The sequence below is a fragment of the Cyprinus carpio genome, chromosome A9 (assembly GCF_018340385.1).
Source record: "Cyprinus carpio isolate SPL01 chromosome A9, ASM1834038v1, whole genome shotgun sequence".
Taxonomy (NCBI): Eukaryota; Metazoa; Chordata; class Actinopteri; order Cypriniformes; family Cyprinidae; genus Cyprinus; species Cyprinus carpio.
Genome location: NC_056580.1, coordinates 24,400,844 through 24,422,035, shown reverse-complemented (window position 1 = coordinate 24,422,035; position 21,192 = coordinate 24,400,844). Strand labels below are relative to the sequence as shown.

The 21,192-nt window shown below is 36.4% G+C and overlaps 1 protein-coding gene across 5 annotated transcripts in view; it reads right to left on the bottom strand.

Moving 5' to 3' along the window:
• The window catches only part of LOC109081812 (protein ITPRID2-like), a 43,874-nt gene that overhangs the window by 1,517 nt on the left and 21,165 nt on the right, over nucleotides 1–21,192 (bottom strand). For 3 of the 5 annotated variants that reach the window (XM_042764211.1, XM_042764212.1, XM_042764213.1), the window contains 15 exons: nucleotides 20,971–21,020; nucleotides 20,266–20,319; nucleotides 17,891–17,933; nucleotides 17,713–17,811; nucleotides 16,538–16,746; nucleotides 9,816–10,462; nucleotides 8,318–8,378; nucleotides 7,420–7,508; nucleotides 5,133–6,707; nucleotides 4,456–4,530; nucleotides 4,179–4,294; nucleotides 2,626–2,773; nucleotides 1,633–1,698; nucleotides 1,125–1,520; nucleotides 219–347 (listed from right to left, as the gene is read on the bottom strand). In XM_042764211.1, the coding sequence (XP_042620145.1) occupies nucleotides 240–347; nucleotides 1,125–1,520; nucleotides 1,633–1,698; nucleotides 2,626–2,773; nucleotides 4,179–4,294; nucleotides 4,456–4,530; nucleotides 5,133–6,707; nucleotides 7,420–7,508; nucleotides 8,318–8,378; nucleotides 9,816–10,462; nucleotides 16,538–16,746; nucleotides 17,713–17,811; nucleotides 17,891–17,933; nucleotides 20,266–20,319; nucleotides 20,971–21,020 (3,736 nt within the window). In that variant the 3' untranslated portion in view covers nucleotides 219–239. Of the gene's footprint in view, nucleotides 1–218; nucleotides 348–1,124; nucleotides 1,521–1,632; nucleotides 1,699–2,625; nucleotides 2,774–4,178; nucleotides 4,295–4,455; nucleotides 4,531–5,132; nucleotides 6,708–7,419; nucleotides 7,509–8,317; nucleotides 8,379–9,815; nucleotides 10,463–16,537; nucleotides 16,747–17,712; nucleotides 17,812–17,890; nucleotides 17,934–20,265; nucleotides 20,320–20,521; nucleotides 20,916–20,970; nucleotides 21,021–21,106; nucleotides 21,142–21,192 lie in introns of those variants that run through there. The other 2 variants (XM_042764215.1, XM_042764214.1) reach the window with 2 other exon arrangements.

Genomic DNA, 21,192 nt, shown 5'->3' with positions numbered 1-21,192 from the left:
GAAAATTCAGCTTCGCCATCACAGGAATAAAAGATATTTTAAAATAGAAAACAGTTTTTAAACTGCAATAATATGTCACAATATGACTGTTTTTACTATGTTTTTAATCAAATAAACGCAGATTTTGTGAGGATAAGAACATTTTTTTCAAGATGTTAACAAACATTCAACAGATCAACAGGTCTGTATTGAGAATAATGTGATCTATCAAAACCAACCTCCATCCTCTGTTATGATGCTTACACAGGGGGCTTCCTGGCTGGGAGAGGAGATCTACGTGGCGACACAGCAGCCAGAAGCTCGTTCACAATCTCCTGCCTGATTTCATGTGCAATACTTTCTTTAATCTGCAGGAGGATGAATAAGAAATGATGTTAGACTGCATTAAAGGTAAGAAAATCAAACACTAAAAATATAGAGAGACCTAAAACGCTGCATAGGGACTCAAATCGGTGAATAATTTATCTTAATTTGTTTATTTACATGAACGTTTGGCAAACTACTATTCAAAAGTACTTTCTGGAATATAAGTCATGTATTTATCCTGAAAAATATATTCCAAAGCGACCTTGTCAAGAATATTTGCGCTGAATGAAAGTGGTTTTGCATTAAATACATTTGTTATAAATTGTGTTTTTGTGAAAACAGCTGAACTACTATCATACTGCTAAAAAAGTTAAGTTGCAACTTTTAGTTACAGCCCAACACTGTTTGAGAATATATATCTATAGACCTGCCATACAGCAACAAGGTCAATTATGTTAAACAATTTCAACAGTTCTCTATAAATGAAATCCAAAGAACTGGTAGTGCTGTGCAGGGTCAAATACATATTCACACACTGGTGAGAAACATCAGGTCTTGCTAGGCTGTTACATCAATTCACAAGCCATGAAATTACCTAGGTGACTACAAGGATCCAATTCAGTTTCCCTCATAAGCATCAGAATTGCTGGACCTTCATGACAGTCTAGTAAATTAGCATAAACTGATGCATGATATTTCATGAGCAAATCTGTCAATCATCACACATACCACCAAAAACCATTATGGCTACAAAGAGCTCACTCAAATGGTGCCAAAGATTGGTCCTCTCTTCTGAGTAACAGCTTATGTTCTCTCACCTCCTGTATAAGATGTTGCAGGTCACCATTCCCGCCACTTCTACTCCTCCATTCGGTGGGACTGCAGTCCTCCGTTGTTCTGCTCCTGTGACCATCCAGTGACATCTCGTCCTCATCTCTGCTCAACTCCAAGGAAGCAGGCGTCATGTTCTGCTCCATCCTCTCTGGGGAAACAGGGCGAGGAACCTCCATTCCAGGCCTTGCAGGGATGGTGGGTGTGAGGTTGAGGGTTGCCCGGTAAACGTTGCCTCTCTGCTGGGGAGGAGAGCAAGACTCAAGCGTTCGGTTGAATCTTCCAGGGCTGGATGCCCTCGATGAGCGGCCTGAACTGGGTGTGGCAGCCTCATATCCCAGTTCAGATTGAAGGTACAATTGTTCTTTCAGGAGGTTCGTCACCTGTATATTCACATACAAGAATTTATAAAGGATGAGAGGAAACTGAGAGGAGAACAAGGCATGCAGATGATATCTGATACAGGACCCTGTAACGTGAGAATAATCCACTCACCGGCTCCATGGCCCGCAGTGCTGAAGAATTAGACAGGCTTTCCATGCTGTGACCTCTGTGCATTCCCTGTGAGACACGTATCTCTTACTAAAGGTTAAAAAACATCAACATACACTACCGTTCAAAAGTTTGAGGTCTGTAAAATGTTTTTGAAAGAAGTCACAAGGCTGCATTATTGGATCAAATTGTATTATTAATAGTAATATTGTGAAATATTATTAAAATGCCAAAAAAAAAAAAATTCTAATATATGCTAAAATGTAATTTATTCCTGTGATGCAAAGCTGAATTTTCAGCATCATTACTCCAGTCTTCAGGGTCACACAAACCTCTTGAAATCATTCTAATATGCTGATTTGCTACTCAAGAAATATTTCTGGTCAAGACACTAAAAAAAAAAAATAATAATAATTCATCAATGTTGAAAACAGATGTGCAGCTTAATATATTTTTGTGAAAACCATGGTACTTTTGGTTTTCAGGATTCTTTTATTAATCGAAAACTTCTTTGTGACTCCATTATTGTGTTTATTTTGGATCAAATTTAATGCATTCTTGCTCAGCAAACGTAATAATTTAATTAAAAAAAAAAACAAAAAAAAACTTTTAAATGGTACCTAATTTTTCACGGTATGTAACAGTGATAGTTATTTTTGCTGTAAATTTAACTCAATGTTTTATGTATTATATAATTACATTTGCTGTTAATTTAACTCAACAATGTTTAATGTATTATATAATTACAATGTAATGTCTGTTTATGGTTATTCCAAATATGTCAGGTTCAGTGAAATTCCCATTGGAATTTGGAATTAATTTACATTAAGACTAGTCTGTACTTCAAATCCTAAGAGTATAATAAAAATGAGAAATTACAGTTTTGTTCTATTACTTTCTAACATAAATATATTTTAGATGGCATATTAGGTAAATACTAAAATGCTAAACAGCATAATTGATAATTTATTATGTATATTATCTGCATTCACTGACCATGTGGTGGCGGTAGAGGCTGCTTTGCCGCGAGCTGCTGCGCATCTGTTCATTCAGGGAGAGCAGATGATCTTCCAACTGCAGCTCCAACTCCTGCAGCTCCTGCCTGACTGCCATTCGCAGTCCTTCAAGCTGTTCCGCCTCCCGCCTGCAACATGACAAACCCCAATATAAGATATAAGGTTTTAAGTTTCTCATAGTTTGTGTTTTTCACAGTCTGGCAAACAGTCAGTTAACTTCACAAGTCAGTATTTGAGGAGGCAGCGATCAGATAAATTTAAGGTTAACACAGAAAACCAATATTTTTACACTGTGATCATCCAGCACCAATCTGATAGTCATTATTTATTTTTCAATAGTGAAAAATCATTAGTACACTTTAAAATTTCCACCAACTTCAACTGCCTTAAATTTTTAAGTACAATCAGATTGGCTGTCATTTTAACTTAAATTACATTAAACCGACTTTTTAAAAAAAAAATCAACTTAATTTGATGAGTTAAAGAAATGGGAAAACTACATTTCATTTTTTACAGTGTCATGATTTGTTCACTTTAGGGTCATTTGTTTGACAACTTTTTTTATTGCTACATCTGCTTTTTCTCCATGTCATACTGCACAGCCATTCAGTGTTACAGGAAATGAACATAATATTGTAAAAACAGTGAAATATTATTACAATTTAAAATAGCTGTTTTCTATTTTAATACATTTTAAAATTTTATTTATTCCTGTGATGCAAAGCTGAATTTTCAGCATTATTACTCCAGTCTTCAGTGTCACATGATCTTTCTGAAATCATTCTAATATGCTGATAAATCATTAGTATGCATGTTTTGTTTACAAATTTTAGGGTTCTTTGTATAACAATTTATTCATGGCTATATTCTATTCACGTTTTCAGTGTCAAATTGTACAGGCGTTTAGTATGACAGCAAACATGTACATAACCATACTTACCACCGCACTTACTGTAGCCTGCTGCATACATACTGTATGGTTAGTTCTTTATATGGGACCAGTCTATTATAAAGTTGCGTGAATGAAAAAAAAAAAATACATACATACATACATACATACATACATACATACATATACACACACACACATATATATATATATATATACATACATATATACACATATACATATACATATACATACACATATACATACATGTATATTATATATACATACATACATATATATATATATATATATATATATATATATATATATATATATATATATATATATATATATATATATATATATATATATATATATATATACACACACATACATACATTTATATACATACATATACATATATATATATATATATATACACACACGTGTGTGTGGTCCTAGGACCCTCAATTTAAAAAAACCCCATACATGCTACAAAAATGAGCGTTTTTTTTTTTTTTTTTTTTTTTTTTGTCTTTCTACATGAGAAAATCTCAAAGTGTCTGAGATTTGGTCAAAAAGAACCAGTGGGTGAAATTGTTTCCCTCTGTGGCTTGTGATTTGGGGAACTATGAGTTCCTCACCTCTCATCTGGACTGAGATGCTGGTAGACCATAGACTGCTGTCTCATGAGAGCCAGCTCCAGATCCATCATCTGAGTCCGGAAGACATTCAGACTCTTGCGTCGCATCTGGAGCTCCTGCAGCAAGTCAGCAGGGACAAAAATAATACGGATAAAGACTACCCAAAAACTATTGCACAAGCTATATGAGCATCTCAGTTTCATAAGAGGCTTCTAGTGATGCAACTCAGGGTTATGAAAATAACATGAGACTGCTTCATCTTTGGGAAATGATGTACCTCATAAAGCGGTTGGACAGAGCACGGTGTGCTGATCCTGTCGATGGGTGTGTCCCCTCCATGCACGGATGAGCTCTGCCAACAAAACCACAGATCGGTTATGACATGAGTCACACAGGAAAAGCATGTCTAAACTCAGCCCAAGATAATGCAGCATGCTGACTCGGCTGATTATTTGCATTTCAGGTGGGATTCACAAAAAACCGGAACACACTTCCTTGATCTATTTTATGCAGATATATTACTGTCTCTGTGCAAAACAAAACAGTTATTACAGGTCAGAGGCTACATGCATACACACCAAACATATATGTGTGTGTGTTTGGTGTGTATGTATGTAGACCTATGTATATGTTATTTTAAAATTATTTATTTAGAAATAATATATAAGAATAAAAGTAACTGTATTCATGCAATTATAACCGCTTTAATAATAATAATAATAATAATTAAATTACAACAAGAAGTGTTGATTTTGATTATACACAATTAACAAGCAGTGGTAAAACTAGTATTAATTTTAATAATATTATATTTAAACACAAACAATTACTGGTAAGAGCATTTCAGGCACAGCCTCATTAATAATCACGTTTACCACAGGTTAACATGGTTTGGAGGGTCATAAAATCACGTCAGGTCATGTAATACTCAAGTATGCAAAGACTTTTTTTTACCTGACCAAGGTTCTGCATTGTCCCACGAATCTCATGCAGGACCTTCCTGAGCTGCATCTCTGTGCTGCCCATTGCAGGGACAGGTGCAGGAGGCGTCTCAAAAGAGCAAGGGAAGGGGGGAGATGGATAGTATGGATGACTGTAGGGGGCGCCAGGGTGATGAGGAGAACCGTTGTAGCCCGGTCTATAGGGGGCACTGTGGGATTGCGCGAGAGGGAAGTGAGGTTGATATGGGCTGCCATGCATGTCCAATGAGGGGCCGTAGGGAGCTCCCTGAGGAACATTATAAGGTGAATAGAATGGGCTGAAAGGCACACTGTGAGGATGAGCATAATGCATATTGTGCTGGGGTGTAAATGGCGCCCCCTGTGGTGGAGTAAATGTATTGCTCTTAAGTGGTTGAGGATAAGGTGAACTCTGCGGTTGTGGGAAAGGAGTGTGGTGGGGAACTCCGGTAGGGTACAAGGAGTTGTAGGCTACTCCGTGTTGGGGAGAGTAGAAGGACCCATGAGGAGGAGTAGGAGGAGGAGGGTGGGGCAGACCAGTAAATTGATTAAGGTTTGGGACGCTACATGTGCTCCAGTTTGGACCTTCACCCAAGGGCCTTTGGGGCCAGTCTGCAGGGACGCTATAAAGCGAGCTGGAAGAGCGAGTCAGATGCTGGGGTACATTGAGAAGATGTGGTGGCGTTCCCCTGTCCATCTTTGATCCACCTGCTGGAGCAGATTTCAAAAGCTCAGACTGACCACCAGAATGATCTACTTCGTCTTTTTCCATAATGGAATCCACTTCTTCTTGGACACTGCGATTCTCCTCATCGTAGTGGTATGAGTATGAGGGTGGGGTACAGTGCTTGACCGAACCCTTTCCAAGTTGGATTCGCATGGAAGTGACCACTCGAGCTGGGCTGAGCGGAGAGGTTGGGAGGGAGCTGGATCTCCTTAAAGGACTCCTCTCCAAGCTTTCCCTCAGCAAGATCCTGTCCCTCACCCATACTCTGCCGGGACGTTCCTCATCCATAGAGGATGACCTCTGATGGGCTGTTTGGAGGTCCATTTGTCTTCTTTGAGTCGTAGAGTGGCATTGCTCAAGGTCCAAAGTCTCTGGAAGATCTGAAGACTCTGGCCCAGAGGATGGACGTAAATCCTCAGAGGAGTCTAGATCAATACCTAAACCAGGCTGGCCTATGTTGACTTCATGAGCTACATCCAGGTTGGAATCTGTTGCAGGATCTACCATTGTACTCAAATCCACTTCTGGAGAGTCTGTGGTGGGTTCTTGCGCTGTAGTGAAATTGGACTCAACTATGGAAGCCCTATCACAGTCAGGAGAAAGGAGCGGTCCATTGGGGCTAATATTGTCAGAGTTTGGATTGGGACTCTGGGGGCTGGTGATCTCAGGAACTTCTCGGTTTGTTCCACTCTGGCTAAATGTGCCTCTGTTGGACTGAGGATGGGCTTCCACACCCTGCAATCTCTCAAAGTTGGGGAACTCCAATGCTATGGGTGTGCGGACTTCTCCTGCATGCGATGTCACTGTGGTTTCGCTGTCACAGCTATCTGAGCTTTCTTGCACCTAATAAAAGTTCAAGAGTGAAAGTTTCACTTCTATTATCTGCTGAAGGACTGGTTCTTAGAAACATTGATGTTGAAAGTCACTTTTAATAGACACTTTGTATTTTACCACTTAGAACCCAGCAATTTATTTTTGTCCTCATTTATGTTTTGTAAGTTCTCCTAAGAACACATATGCCACAATTTTAAGTTCTAGTGCACCTTAGTTCATCATTTCAAAATCTTCAATTTAGAGGGCTTTTCAGAGATACCAAATACTGAATTTGTCCACTACTTATTGTATATTCATATTCCTATGAAATATTTATATAGAACTTAAAGAAGTCAATATTCTCACTCTCATTTTTTGTATTACCAGTAGCCCCCAAATGCATGTTTATAAATAACTAGACAATATTTATGAGGTTGAGACCATCCATTTTTATCAAAATGTAGTTTAAACCAATATTCAGAAAACCACACTTGATTACATTTCAATTAAATGGAGGCACTGCTAATTTATTTGATTATTATTCATATAATTTAAATTGTACAAAAATACTTATATAAATAATAATAATAATAATAATAATAATAATAACATAAAAATACTAAATTAAAATAATAATGACAATCTTCATAATACTGTAATATATATATTTTTCGTGGAGGATGACAATCTTTGTATTCATAAGCTGTAGAGAGTCCAGATGGTTATGCCCACACTCACGTACCTTCAGGTGATTACCCGAAACCTCTGTGGATGGATCCTCTGCAAACCCGCTGCTGTCAGACTGCTGGCTGGTAGTCCTCAAAAACCTCTCTGTAGGGAGACACAACGTGAGCACCAAAGCTGAGTGTGATTTCTCAAAATTCAAACCAGTTATTATAATTCACGCTTATGAGTTTAAAGGCTTAGATCTCATCATTTAGGTCGAGTGTGGTGAATATTACTGCCACGGTGGCGGTAAATTACTACTTTTTCTGTTTTCCTATCACTGCTTCACTGTAATTCTGTTACATAATTACCTAAATAAATGTTTCAATCCAAGTAAAGCTTTAGTGACATACTTTAGCTTATCAAGGAACATCATTATGACTATTATGACTATTTTATGTTGTAATCTACACAATGTGTAATGACACAAATGCTGTTGATAAAGAGCAGAAACATTCTTCTACATATCTGAATAGTGAACATCTACTGATTTCTACCACATGAGGGCAGACTTTATCTAAAACACAATCTAAAGTCCCCTTCAGCTCTTTAGGGCGGGGACATAAAGCAGCATGCTAAAACACATCACAGTTATGTCGAGTGTTTAAATAAGACACGTCTTCCTCTGTGTTCTTAGAAAAAGTGTCTGTGTTTTTCTTTCGGGAAAGAGAACCGGATTTGATCACATGATCATTGCATTCTCGAGAGAAATGAGTCTGCCATTCCCAGCAATCCAAATCTCACAGATGTTGTAAACAATCCCATAGCAAAACTAAGTGCAAAACCTGTAGCTAAGAAGTCTCTTTTACATGATATTTGTTTTGAATGCTTCAAAATTGCATATAGTCTTTGACATGAATACAAATTCAGTTTCCTGGTAGCTTGACTGATAACTGCAGTCAGTCCACACTCACCGCTGCCAGCTTGAGATGTGCCACCAGGACCAGGAAGAGCTTCATCCTCATTGGTCTGCAACTGCAAAGACATAAACCATTAGCATTTTGACTGATCACAACACAGCAGCATAAAAATCACACTTGAACACTACATAAGTTTTAAATACTCAAATTATGCAGCTCATGAGCCATTGTTAGAAAATACGGTATGACAAGAGGCCAGCATATAAAATGACCTGCTAAAAGTACTGGGTGGTTGGACAAACAGATAGTCACACCCCACACTCACACTATTGGTCGAGCCAGTGTTACTATATCATCCTGTGTCGGGATGCTCAAACGAATGGAGCTATAAGAGACAATGTTACAGAGACAACATGTAACAAGTTGTTTATTTGTAATTGTCTTAGCTTTTTATAGGGATAACTCACCCAAAAATTAAAGCTGTCATCATTTACGCATGTTGGTCCAAACCTATATGACTGCAGAGCACTAAAAATACATATATTTTCAAGAACACTGGAGTCCACTGAAATTAATTATATGTAAAGGAAGAAAAAAAAATAAATAACAAAATATCATCTTTTATGCTCCACAGAAGAAAGCCAGTCATACAGGTTTGGAACGACATGAGGGTGAGTAAAGCTTGATACACTTGAAAGCATGCAATGTTTCCTGATGAAAACAAACAAACCAAAAAATTATATATATATATATATTTATATATATATATATATATATATATATATATATATATATATATTTATGATATATATGTGTGTGTGTGTGTGTGTGTGTGTGTGTGTGTGTGTGTGCGTGTGTGTGTGTGTGTGTGTGTGTGTGTGTGTGTGTGTATCTTTAGAAAATCAGTAAAATAATATTAATTGCACATTTATATTACTATTACTATTTTCTAATATTAAATTACAAATAATATTTTGACTATTCAGTACTTAATATAATATTTTTACTGAAACAGTCGAACCACACACCAAATTTAGACTAAAATGAGAACAGGAGTCATCTTTCTGAATCATGGACAGAATCAGCTCACTTGCTACTATACTATAATATCAGACTCAAAATGCCTACAGAACTTTTTAAAAGCAATGTTAAAATAGCAGGAAATGATAGGAGGAAACATTTTAAATGTCAAAAGTGGCATACTTCAGCTTTAAATGCAAGTTTTGCAGGACATGGCGTTGGCCACTGATAAACTTGCGGCAAGCCGGACTTGAGTATCACTGATGAACATTGTCTGCTATCAGGCTCCAGTAGCATGCTTTAACATAATCAAAGGCAAAACCATAATCCCCAGAACATCCTCCAGGCGTTCTATGTTCCATACTTATTTTTAGCTCTGAGTGTCATGACCCTCTGCTGTTTTTACAATAAAACACACACACAAAAAACAACAACTTTTGGAGAAGCTTGGAGATGTTTTTCAGCGTGAGAACTGGACAAGGGAAAGCAAGGAGGATTGTTTTGGTAAAGTGAAAGCGAGAGGGAACCGTACCTCCTCCATTTCAAATGAGTCTCTGGGCTGGCTGAGTAAGTGGGCTATGAGCGGGTTGGGCAGCAGGTTGGTTGGTTCTTTATCTGGGGTGGAAGTGATGGTCTTCTGGTGCTCAAGTTCCTTGAAGTCACTCGTGTCAGACACCCGACTGATACTCACCAGGACCGGGGAAAGTGACATGTCTTTATCCAGAGCTGGTGTCTCAGTAGAGTGGTCACCATTCATTAATGTAGGTTTTGAGACGTTTCCATTGAGTGAAGTGTCTGAGATACTTTGTTGGGCCTCCTCTGTCACTGTGGCCAGAGATGAATCTTTTTTTCTAAAAACTTTCTGCTGCAGTTTTTGCTCAGTATCCATCAGTCCGGCCCGTACATCAGAGTTTGCACCCTCTTCGTTGTCAGCGTCAGACGCTGAAGGCTGTTTGGCTGTTCCTTCCATGACAGAGGCCAGTAGGTTCGGTTTCGTAATGTTCCGTTTTAGAATCTTGACCGCATTTAGAGCGGAATTATTCCTTTTTAATGGAGAGGGGGTTTTAGTCTCTATGTCGGCGCTGCCGATTCTCTCCATGGGTCTTCCAGACACTTGGGAGTAGATCTCAGAGAAGACGTTTGCCACCGTGGCCAGAACTTCTGTTTGACGGAACCGACCTACAGAAAAAACAAAGAAGAGCTTTAGAACAGACAATTTCCTATGCACAACTAACTTGAAACCTTTAAATTATTTACTCAAGAAAAAAAGAGAAAAAAAAAATTAAGAAATTACAATAGAAACAATAGAAAACACAAAAACTTTAAGCAGCTTTTCCCGCAATTCCTATGGCAAAAAAGTTAAAGTAATAAAAAGAACAAATATTAATTGCTCATAATATACAAAATTTATAATAATTATTTTAATATAATTATTTTTTATTATATATTATATTATTCTAATATAATCGTTTTGTTAATACTGTAATATAATAAATATAATACATTCTAAACATTATGAAGTGCAGGGCTTTAAACAAAGAATAATGCATTATTAATAATATAAAACATAATTGTTGTTGTTTTAATATTGTACTTTTTCATATTAATAATGAAAATAAATAAATGGATTGCATAACATAACATAACATAACATATAACATACACAATTTTAAAGAGCATCAACAAATGAAGGAATGAAAGAATGATATCTGTCGAAACTGTCGAACTCCAAAATAAGACTGAATTGACCACTGAATTGACCACAGGAGTCATTCTGAATCATAGACAGAACTGACTGTCTAAAATGAAAATTGAAAATGAGTCAAGAAGTGCTTCTGTTTAAGGTCAGGTCATATCTAACTTTACTCATTTCGCGAACAAAATCGAGTCACTCTAATAGGAATCCGTGCAATCTGGAAAATTCTAACATTTCCGGGCTCCCCGCTGCAAAAACAAGATCCTGTACAAAATACAGCAACTTTTGTGTGACTTGATGGGCTTTATCAACATCAAGCTCGTCATTTGTTCTGGCAGACATAAAGGAAAAGGATTCGACAATACTGCAGGCATGTAATGGAATGATAACAAGTGATAACAAGCCAGTGATGTGTGTTGCTCAGAAATCAATAGTCTTCATTTATCTCCTGCAATGCAGCCAGGCTGTCTGAGTCAGCGTTCAGGAACGGCTTGCAGGACATGTGCCAGAAAAAGAAAAGAGGAACAGAGAGTGTGGTTTTCTGTGAGAGAGGGACAAGCACGTCCGAATGGAGATCACAGCCCCCACAGACGAGCATTCGGGGAGGAAGAAGCATAAGTTATGTAAGAAAAGTCAGCGAGACATGGAAGAACAAATCCACAGAACACCTCACAGTAATGTGAATAAACATTCACATACACTTCTTGGTCAAAATGCCCACCTAGTGGGTATTAGCATAAACAGTCCATTAGTCTTAAGTAAGTGTAAACAAGTATTGTTTTTTTCAAGTCTCAAAACATCTGCACTAGTAACCTAAAGACCCGTTGTTGTTTGTCATATTGTTCTCTTTTCCTTGTCATTTTTTTCTTTGTTTTTGTCCTTTGATTTTAGTTATTGTTTACTTATTTGCTTTAACATTAACATGTATGTTTAATAATTACTTGAATTAATAATGCTAATGTTTATTTAAATGAATTTATGTAAGTTTTTGACGATATTTATTTTAATGTTTTAAGGTAAACTGTGCCGTTTTTTGAACATCAATTAATTAATATATATATATATATATATATATAGATATATAATGTTTGTCCACATTAAAGTGTGACAAACATGCAAAAAATAAGAAATCAGGAAGGGTGCCAACACTCTTTCACACCGTGTATGTATACACACACACACACACACACACACACACACACACACACACACACACACACACACACACACACACAGTGGTGTGAAAGAGTGTTGGCACTCTTCCTGATTTCTTATTTTTTGCATGTTTGTCACACTTTAATGTGGAGATCCTTCCCAGGAGTGGCCGGCTGACCAAAATTACCCCAAGAGCACAGCAACGACTCATCCAAGAGGTCACAAAAGACCCCACAACAACATCCAAAGAACTGCAGGTCTCACTTGCCTCAGTTAAGGTCAGTGTTCATGACTTCACCATAAGAAAGAGACTGGGCAAAAATGGTCTGCATGGCAGAGTTCCAAGACCAAAACCACTGCTGAGCAAAAATAACATAAAGGCTCGTCTCAGTTTGCCAGAAAACATCTTGATGATCCCCAAGACTTTTAGGAAAATACTCTGTGGACTGACGAGACAAAAGTTGAACTTTTTGGAAGGTGTGTGTCCCATTACGTCTGGTGTAAAAGTAACAACGCATTTCAGAAAAAGAACATCATACCAACAGTAAAATATGGTGGTGGTAGTGTGATGGTCTGGGGCTGTTTCCTGCTTCAGGACCTGGAAGACTTGCTGTTATAAATGGAAACATGAATTCTGCTGTTTACCAAAAAATCCTGAAGGAGAATGTCCGGCCATCTGTTCGTGACCTCAAGCAGAAGCGAACTTGGGTTCTGCAGCAGGACAATGATCCAAAACACACCAGCAAGTCCACCTTTGAATGGCTGAAGAAAAACAAAATGAAGACTTTGGAGTGGCCTAGTCAAAGTCCTGACCTGAATCCTATTGAGTTGCTGTGGCATGACCATAAAAAGTTAGTTCATGCTCGAAAACCCTCCAATGTGGCTGAATTACAACAATTCTGCAGAGATGAGTGGACCAAAATTCCTCCACAGTGCTGTAACAGACTCATTGCAAGTTATCGCAAACGCTTGATTGCAGCTGTTGCTGCTAAGGGTGGCCCAACCAGTTATAAGGTTTAGGGGGCAAACACTTCTTCACACAGGGCCAAGTAGTTTTGGGTTTTGTTTTCCCTTAATAATAAAAATCTTCATTTAAAAACTGCATGTTGTGTTCACTTGTGTTATCTTTTACTAATATTTAAATTTCTTTGATGATCTGAAACATTAAAGTGTGACAAACATGCAAAAAAATAAGAAATCAGGAAGGGTGCCAACACTTTTTCACACCACTCATATACATATATATACACACATATACATATATACACACACATACATACATACATGCATACATATATATATTATATATATATATATATATATATATATAATATATATATATATATATATATATATATATATATATATATATATATATATATATATACACACACAATACAAATGGTTGGGATCAAAACTATTTTTAATGTTTTTTAAAAGAGTTTCTTATGCTCATCAGGGCTGCATTTATTTGTTCAAAAAATACAGGAAAAATGTAATATTGTGTTTTGCATTTATTATCACTGCATTTTTTATCAGTGCTGGAAACTGTTGCGCTGCTTAATATTTTTTTGGAACCTCTGATTTTTCAGGATTCTTTGATTAATAAAAAGGTCAAAAGAAGAACATTTATTTAAAATAGAAATCTTTTCTAACAATATACACTACCGTTCAAAAGTTTGGGGTCAGTAAATTTTTATTTTATTATTTTTTTTGGAAAGAAATTAAAACTTATTTAGCAAGGATGTGTTAAATTGTTAAGAAGTGATAGCAAAGATTTATATCGTTAGAAAATATTTGTATTTTGAATAAATGCTGTTCTTTTTAACTTTTTATTCTTCAAAGAATCCTGAAAAAAGTATTGCAGTTTCCAAAAAAAATAAAAAATAAAATAAAAATTGCCAATGTTGCCAACATTGATAATTCTATTAATAAATCAGCATATTAGAATGATTTCTGAAGGATCATGTGACTCTATATACTGGAGTAATGGCTGATGGAATTCAGCTTTGCATCACAGAAATAAATTATATTTTTAAGGATATTAAAATAGAAACCATTATTTTATATTGAAATAACATTTAGCAAGATTACTGTTTTTTTCTGTATTTTTGATCAAATAAATGCAGCCTTGATGAGCATAAGAGACTTCTTTAAAAAAAAAAAAAAAAAAAAAACTTACTGATCCCAAACTTTTGAACAGCGGTGTATGTATACACAGAAATGCATGCGTAAATATTAATACATACGTATTAAATTTTATTTTTATGTATTTTTATTTTTAGATGTTATTGATGATTTTATTTTTGTATTTTCTGTTCTTATTTTAATTTTAAGTTTTAGTAATTTTGTTTTGTACTGTATTAGCATATCAAATTTCCAAAGTTTAATGATAGCTAAGTGTGAGATACTGAAAATAAAACCATTATTTATGAATGCAAATGTGTGATAGACAAAATCTCTCATGGTTCTTTTCTTGGTTTCGAATCACATACGGATGAGTAAATTATAACTTGCATATTATTGGTATTTAAATTTACATTTTGCCCCAACAGTTCATAGCCAGCCTATTCAAAGTCACACAAACACTTCTGAAAACTAAGCTTCAAAAGAATCCTGAAGGCAAAAGCAGTGCACTCAGGCCTTCATACAGACTTCACACATCCCTACCCTCACCCAGGTTCTTCCTGTTCCGCTGCTTTGTCTTGGCTCAGTGAGAATTATGCAAATGTAGGCCAATACACAAACTGGCACAAAGCTGGCACACAGGCCGAATCCTGATGTGAGCGGATGGCAGCCTGCTTGACACTTTCTCTCTCTCTCTTGCCGTCTGTCTCACCCTCTCATTTCTGTGCCCACGGAGGACAATGGCTTCGTTGTGCTTTACTTCTATTGAACGGAGTCTAAACAGCCCTTGCGCGCAAAGCGTTGTTGATCAGTGAGTGTTTGAGGGTTCGTAGCTCAGCGTTTGCTTGAAGATACAGAGTTATTGAAGAATGAGCACAAACACGTAGATTCAGTGTGTTTTGCAAAGTGGTCTTAACATCAAAAACACTTCTCCTTTAGGCATCACAACTTCTTTCAACTTCTCTATGATTAGAAACTTGCATTCAGTAGCGTAAGACTGTCTAGTGAGAACTTATTTCGAAAGTGTTGTTCTCTCTTGCTCCAAGATCGCTCCGACTTTATGTTAATGACCAATAACGAAATTAAAGACGCACTGTTTCTGGCTGATATGCAGATTAATATTTTCATTTTATGTTTGATAATAAAACTCCAACACTATTTTTTCAAAATGTATTAAAACAACTTATTTTAGAAGATACAAGTGAATTTGATAATTTTCATCATTACAATGTACAGTATAAAAAAAGTGGATAATCATTTTGAGATTTGCACTGTTAAATCTTTTCTGCACCATTAAACAGAAGTGCATTCTGTTTAAGAATATAAAATAACTACCTCAAAAAGGTATTTATAACAAAAAATATCATTTAAAATAAAAAAATATATTATTGTTATTGTTCATATTTTGAATTAGACTTTATATTTTAATTTTAGTTAAAAATTTAGTAATTTTGATGTGTTTTTGTAATTTTATTTTTTCAATGTCTATGTAGTTATTCATTTTAATTGATTAATTTGACTTTTTATAATACTTTATATTAGTTAAAGCATTTTCTATGTTTAACAGTGTTTTTAAACTATTCAAATTTTTAAAGATAAACTTTAAGTTAACATGCACAGTTAAATAATTGATTACAATATCAATAAATCTTGATATCAATAATTTATAATCAATGGAAAAAAATATATTGGTCAAAATATCGCTAAAATCAATTGCATGTCAGAAATATGCATTAAATTAAACAGCTTTCAGCAAATTTTGCTTTCACATAGGAGCAGGGAGCGAGCGAAGAGTGGTAAATAGAAAACCCAGAGTGGAGTTACTAGAGTTTTGCATGTGAACCAAAAAGGAAAGTAATTTCAAAAGGCAGACAATGTTATTAACTTATTTTGATTTCAAGATTTCTATGACAAACATTTTATTTGGAGTAACATGCACAATGAAGCATGCACAATAAGACTAGAACTTGCATTAAGAAAGTACTTCAACTTCATGATGACTTAAAAGTTGTCCAGTTGCCTGGCTACAATGTTTTTTTCTGTGCACCATAGCTATGCAAAACAAAACAATGATGTAATGATTATTTCTCAAATAAAAAAGCGAGGGACAAAAATAGAAATTAGTAAATGCTCTAAATGCTACACCCCTGCTTGTAACAATGGTAATATTTCCCTTCATGCCTCATTTTGATCATGACTTTGAACGTGCACAGGCACGGATGGGGGCTGAAGTACTATCAGGGCCATGGATTGTGTTGACAGCAGGGTCTACATACTTGTCAGGGCGTAGTTCGGGTTCTCCAGCTCCATGCGCTGAATCTGGGCTCCCAGGTAAACTTTGATGTCGATGCCCTTGGCGTAAGAAGACGAGTTGAAGAAACGAGAAGGGATTTTTGAGGCGATGTCGGGCTCCTCACGCCCAAAGCCGAGGTTGTACAAGATCTCCTCTGGATCCTCCTCATACAAGTCCAGAAGTTCTGACACGCTGCAAGTACAACAACATCCATGAAAGACACACACCTGCAGCTACATGCAAACAGACGATCGATGTTTACCAAAGTCACTGCATGCAAAGATCTTCAAATAACTCCACTGTGTGACATTAGAAATTGTATTTGTTTTTCTTTTACACAGATTTGATTTTAAAATGTTAAGATCAGTGTTCCTCAAAATAAATTGTTAATATTTATATTAATATATTCAAACCGAATATTGTTGAAACATTGTTAATTAGAGCAAATAGTGAAAATGGCTCAAAGCCAAAGTTAGTTCTGAGAACTTTTGTTTGTAGATGTAAATTGGTATTATCCAACTAACCGAAATTGGTTTTCATTAGTGCTGGGCAACAATTAATCACAATTAATAGCATCCAAAATAAACGTTTTTGTTTACATAATATATGTACACATATACTATGTAAACAAAAACTTTTATTTTGGATGCGATTAATAGTTGCCAAACACTTGTTTTCATATGCCAATGCAAATATCTAGCGTGCAGTATAATGAGCAGCATAACATGTGTTTTATTCATAATATTGTACTGCTGCTTACCAATGAAAGCCACTGGCACTGGCTTATTTATTATGAAACTTGCACAGTTGTGTAGGAAATCGGTTGCCGTGCAACATATATATATAAAAAAAAAAAACATACACACACACATATACATATATATACATATACATATATATACACATACATACATATACACACACACACAGACACACATACTGTACACACGTGTGTATATATATATATATATATATATTAAATAATGTATTATGTCTTATTCATATTAAATACTAAAATATTAAAAAAATTACTTATACAATGATTATATAAAATGTATAATCAGACTCCTTGTCCAATCACTGGTTGAGTTGTTACTGTTTCACAAGCCCTGAGATTTTGCATGTGTTAATACATAGTACATCATTCTTGTAAAGTACCTGGACACGGTGGTGCTGCTTTTTCCAGAGCCTGTGGAGTTCATACTTCTGCCCTTCTGCTTGAACTGGCTCCTTTTGGCCTCGGCTGCCATTTCATAGCTGTGAAAAGAAGACAGTGACCCACCTGTGACCACAGCAAAACAGAAAGAGATGGGAACATTTTGGAAGTCCTGCTTACCCATTGGCCTCTGTTTTCGTGCTGCTGTTCTGGAGGTGATTGGCTGTAGAGATGGGAGAGAGAAAGAGGAATACAGGCTTAACTGTGCTGAATTCCTACCTAATTTGAAACCAAATTCCCTTGAACTCACCTGTCGACTTTTGACAAAACAAGTGCAATTACCAAAAGCCATGGCTGCCATTTTAGCATAGTTGAAGTTGTTAGAACTTCTTTACTTAAAAGCCTTATTCATCGTTGTGATGATGTTAATTTCCAAAAGTGATTTATTAAGCGGAGAACCCTCCACTCCGGATGATGAACCACAACAGTTCCCTCAGCACTTAGCGCACAATGACAGAATTATACGTGCACACATCCTAACCTGCCAAACCATTCGCGTTACAAATCACATTAGACACCAGGTTTTAGTTCACTTAGGAGGACATGATTGAACACAGAGACGTGGAGGACATTAGCCAGAGCTTTTCTGGCCTGAAGCGTCCTGGCTTACATGCACTCATCCATCAGCTTTAGGTGAAAATGCTCAACCTCAAATTTCCACAGAAATTCCTACAACTGGTGCTGCCTGATTTCTGTGCTCTTGTCAGTAAGAGTGGAACCAGTCTGGACACGTTTCTTCGCATACAGACACACTGAAGGGTGAAATCTGCACCACTGCAATAGCACAATAGCTTGCGGAGAGACTGTAAAGAGCTTTTCCCTTGGCTTGTTATGTTGTTTAAACTAGTCATTCTAGAACTGTAAAAATACACCAACACATATATCGTAATTTACCAAGAAAATACAGTATAGTAAAGGTCCAATTATACAAGCAAATAGCGCAAGTATTTTTAACAATATTAATAATGTTCTTTAAATGTTAATAACCTTACATTATAAATAGTTTTAATAATTTTTTTTTTTTCACATTTAAAGGGATACTCCACCCCAAAATGAAAATTTTGTCATTAATCACTTACCCCCATCTTGTTCCAAACCCGTAAAAGCTCCGTTCGTCTTCGGAACACAATTTAAGATATTTTTGGATGAAAACCTGGAGGCTTGAGACTGTCCCATAGACTGCCAAGTAAATAACAGTGTCAAGGTCCAGGAAAGTTATGAAAGTCGTCAGAATACTCCATCTGCCATCAGACGTGCCATCTGGGTTATATGAAGTGATGGGAACATTTTTTGTAAGTGCAGAAAATTCCTTTGTCAACAGTCTCCTCTGTGTCTCTCCATATCACTGTATGCTGCGTATGCTCTTCTGTGTCATCCGCGCCACAAGGATGTGCTGTTACTACGTGTATTTAGCTTTGATTTGAAATATAACAGCGCATCCTTGTGGCGTGGATAACACAGAAGAGCATACACAGCATACAGTGATATGGAGAGACACAGAGGAGACCGTTGACAAAGGAATTATTGAATAAAGTCGTTATTTTTGTCATCCAAAATATCTTGAAATTGTGTTCCGAAGACAAACTGAGCTTTTACGGGTTTGGAATGACAGTGATTAATGACAAAATTTTCATTTTGGGGTGGAGTATCCCTTTAATATTTCTGAAACAAATTATTTTAGATAAATTTATTTAAACTGAATTTTATTTATATTAAACTAAATGTATTCTCTCTTTCTCTCTCTCCCTCTCTCTCTCTCACACACACACACGCACACACACACAAACATAAAAAAATTATACTGATAAATTTTAAAATAAATATATAACATAGGAAACATTTAGTTTTCAAACAAAAACTCAGCTAAATATTTTCAATAAATACATAAAATATTTATGACTGAAAAATGTTCCATTTTGGACCCTGATAATGCAAAACTCCACTTCCTAATCAAATGCTGTGCATCAGCATAAAAAACTCCTGACTGCAAAAAACTGCCAGCTAACACTAGAATTCTGTGACACATCTGACATTGAGACCTTGTGGAATAAAAAGTGAGATGCAAAGTCACTTTTATTATTGAAATGTTCCACTCCCGCTAACACATGGGCCATAGGGTCCACACCATGAAACCAGAGATAAGTTATCTGATGTGCCAAAACCAGTCTTTTAACCCGAGTATCACATGCAAGAGTCTGCATGTCGCCCTGTTTCATTGTGCAAACTCAAGGCAGCACATAAACCAAAGAGAAAGTAAACACTAAACAGCACTAAATTTGACAAGTGACATACTACTATAATACTTAAAAAAAAAAAAAAAAAAAAAAAACAACAGACAAAACAAAACAATGCCAGCATTCATTCTTGTTTGTCATTCGGTCCATTAACCTCAAAGAAGCTACGTGGAATTCTTGAAATTCTTTGTCACATTCTCACAAAGGAGCACACTTGAGAGCAATTACAACCGATTAAGGGAGAAAGTGGAGAGTACTTACCCTCAGCTCCCAGGGACAGGTCATCTTCAAAGCTACAGCCATTCTTTAATGGCACTGAAAGGCAAAGAGATCAGCTTTCAGAGAACAAACACTTTGTGCTGACCCATCGCGATGAAGAAGTGATCATTTCCCATTCTCTTGCCCATAAAAACACTTAAACACGTCCAAGTAGCACTTCAGAGCCTGAATGTGGCTTTAGCTCACACGCACTGAGAGGTTAACGGTAAATATTTACTCTTAAGTGCAATTACCTTACCTAAGTAGTTATCCGAATTATATGATGTTGATGCAGTTTTGAATGACATGATCCATAATACATTATCCTGCTCTTGGATTCAGTTCTGTTTAGAGTTAAACTCTGAAGAAATGTTAATCTAATCAGGCACTTCTTTGCCTGGAGTGTGTGGGGGTCTGCTATTGGTCCCAAAGCAGCGTGCATGTGTGTGTATGTGTGTGTGCCAGTGAATGTGCATGCGCTGTAGTGAACTGTGAGAGTTCTTGCTCCAAAGTTCACAAGGAGTGGTAGAGAAGAGTCAGCAGGCAGCTGAGTAACTTTTTGCAATGAAACCTACTACATTTACATTTTGTGCATTTAGCAGACTACAGACTATCATAGCTAACAAAATCTACTACAGACTATCATAGCTAACATGAAAGTGGAACTGCAAATAAACACACCATTTAGTCTGAAGAAGCTGAACTCACCTCTGGACGGACTGCCGCTTTGTTCGTCCAAAGAAGCTCCGAGAGGAGTCCTGTTGAAAGATCAATAACACGTCATATCCTCTTTTTACTCGCCAAATCTCTCCCTAAAAAATGTCACACGAACAGAAACACGCACACAGACACCCGTCCCTCTCTTGAAGTGTTATTTTCTTCATACACAACTGCCGACAGAGATTCTCTTGGCACGAACTTGTCGTCTCA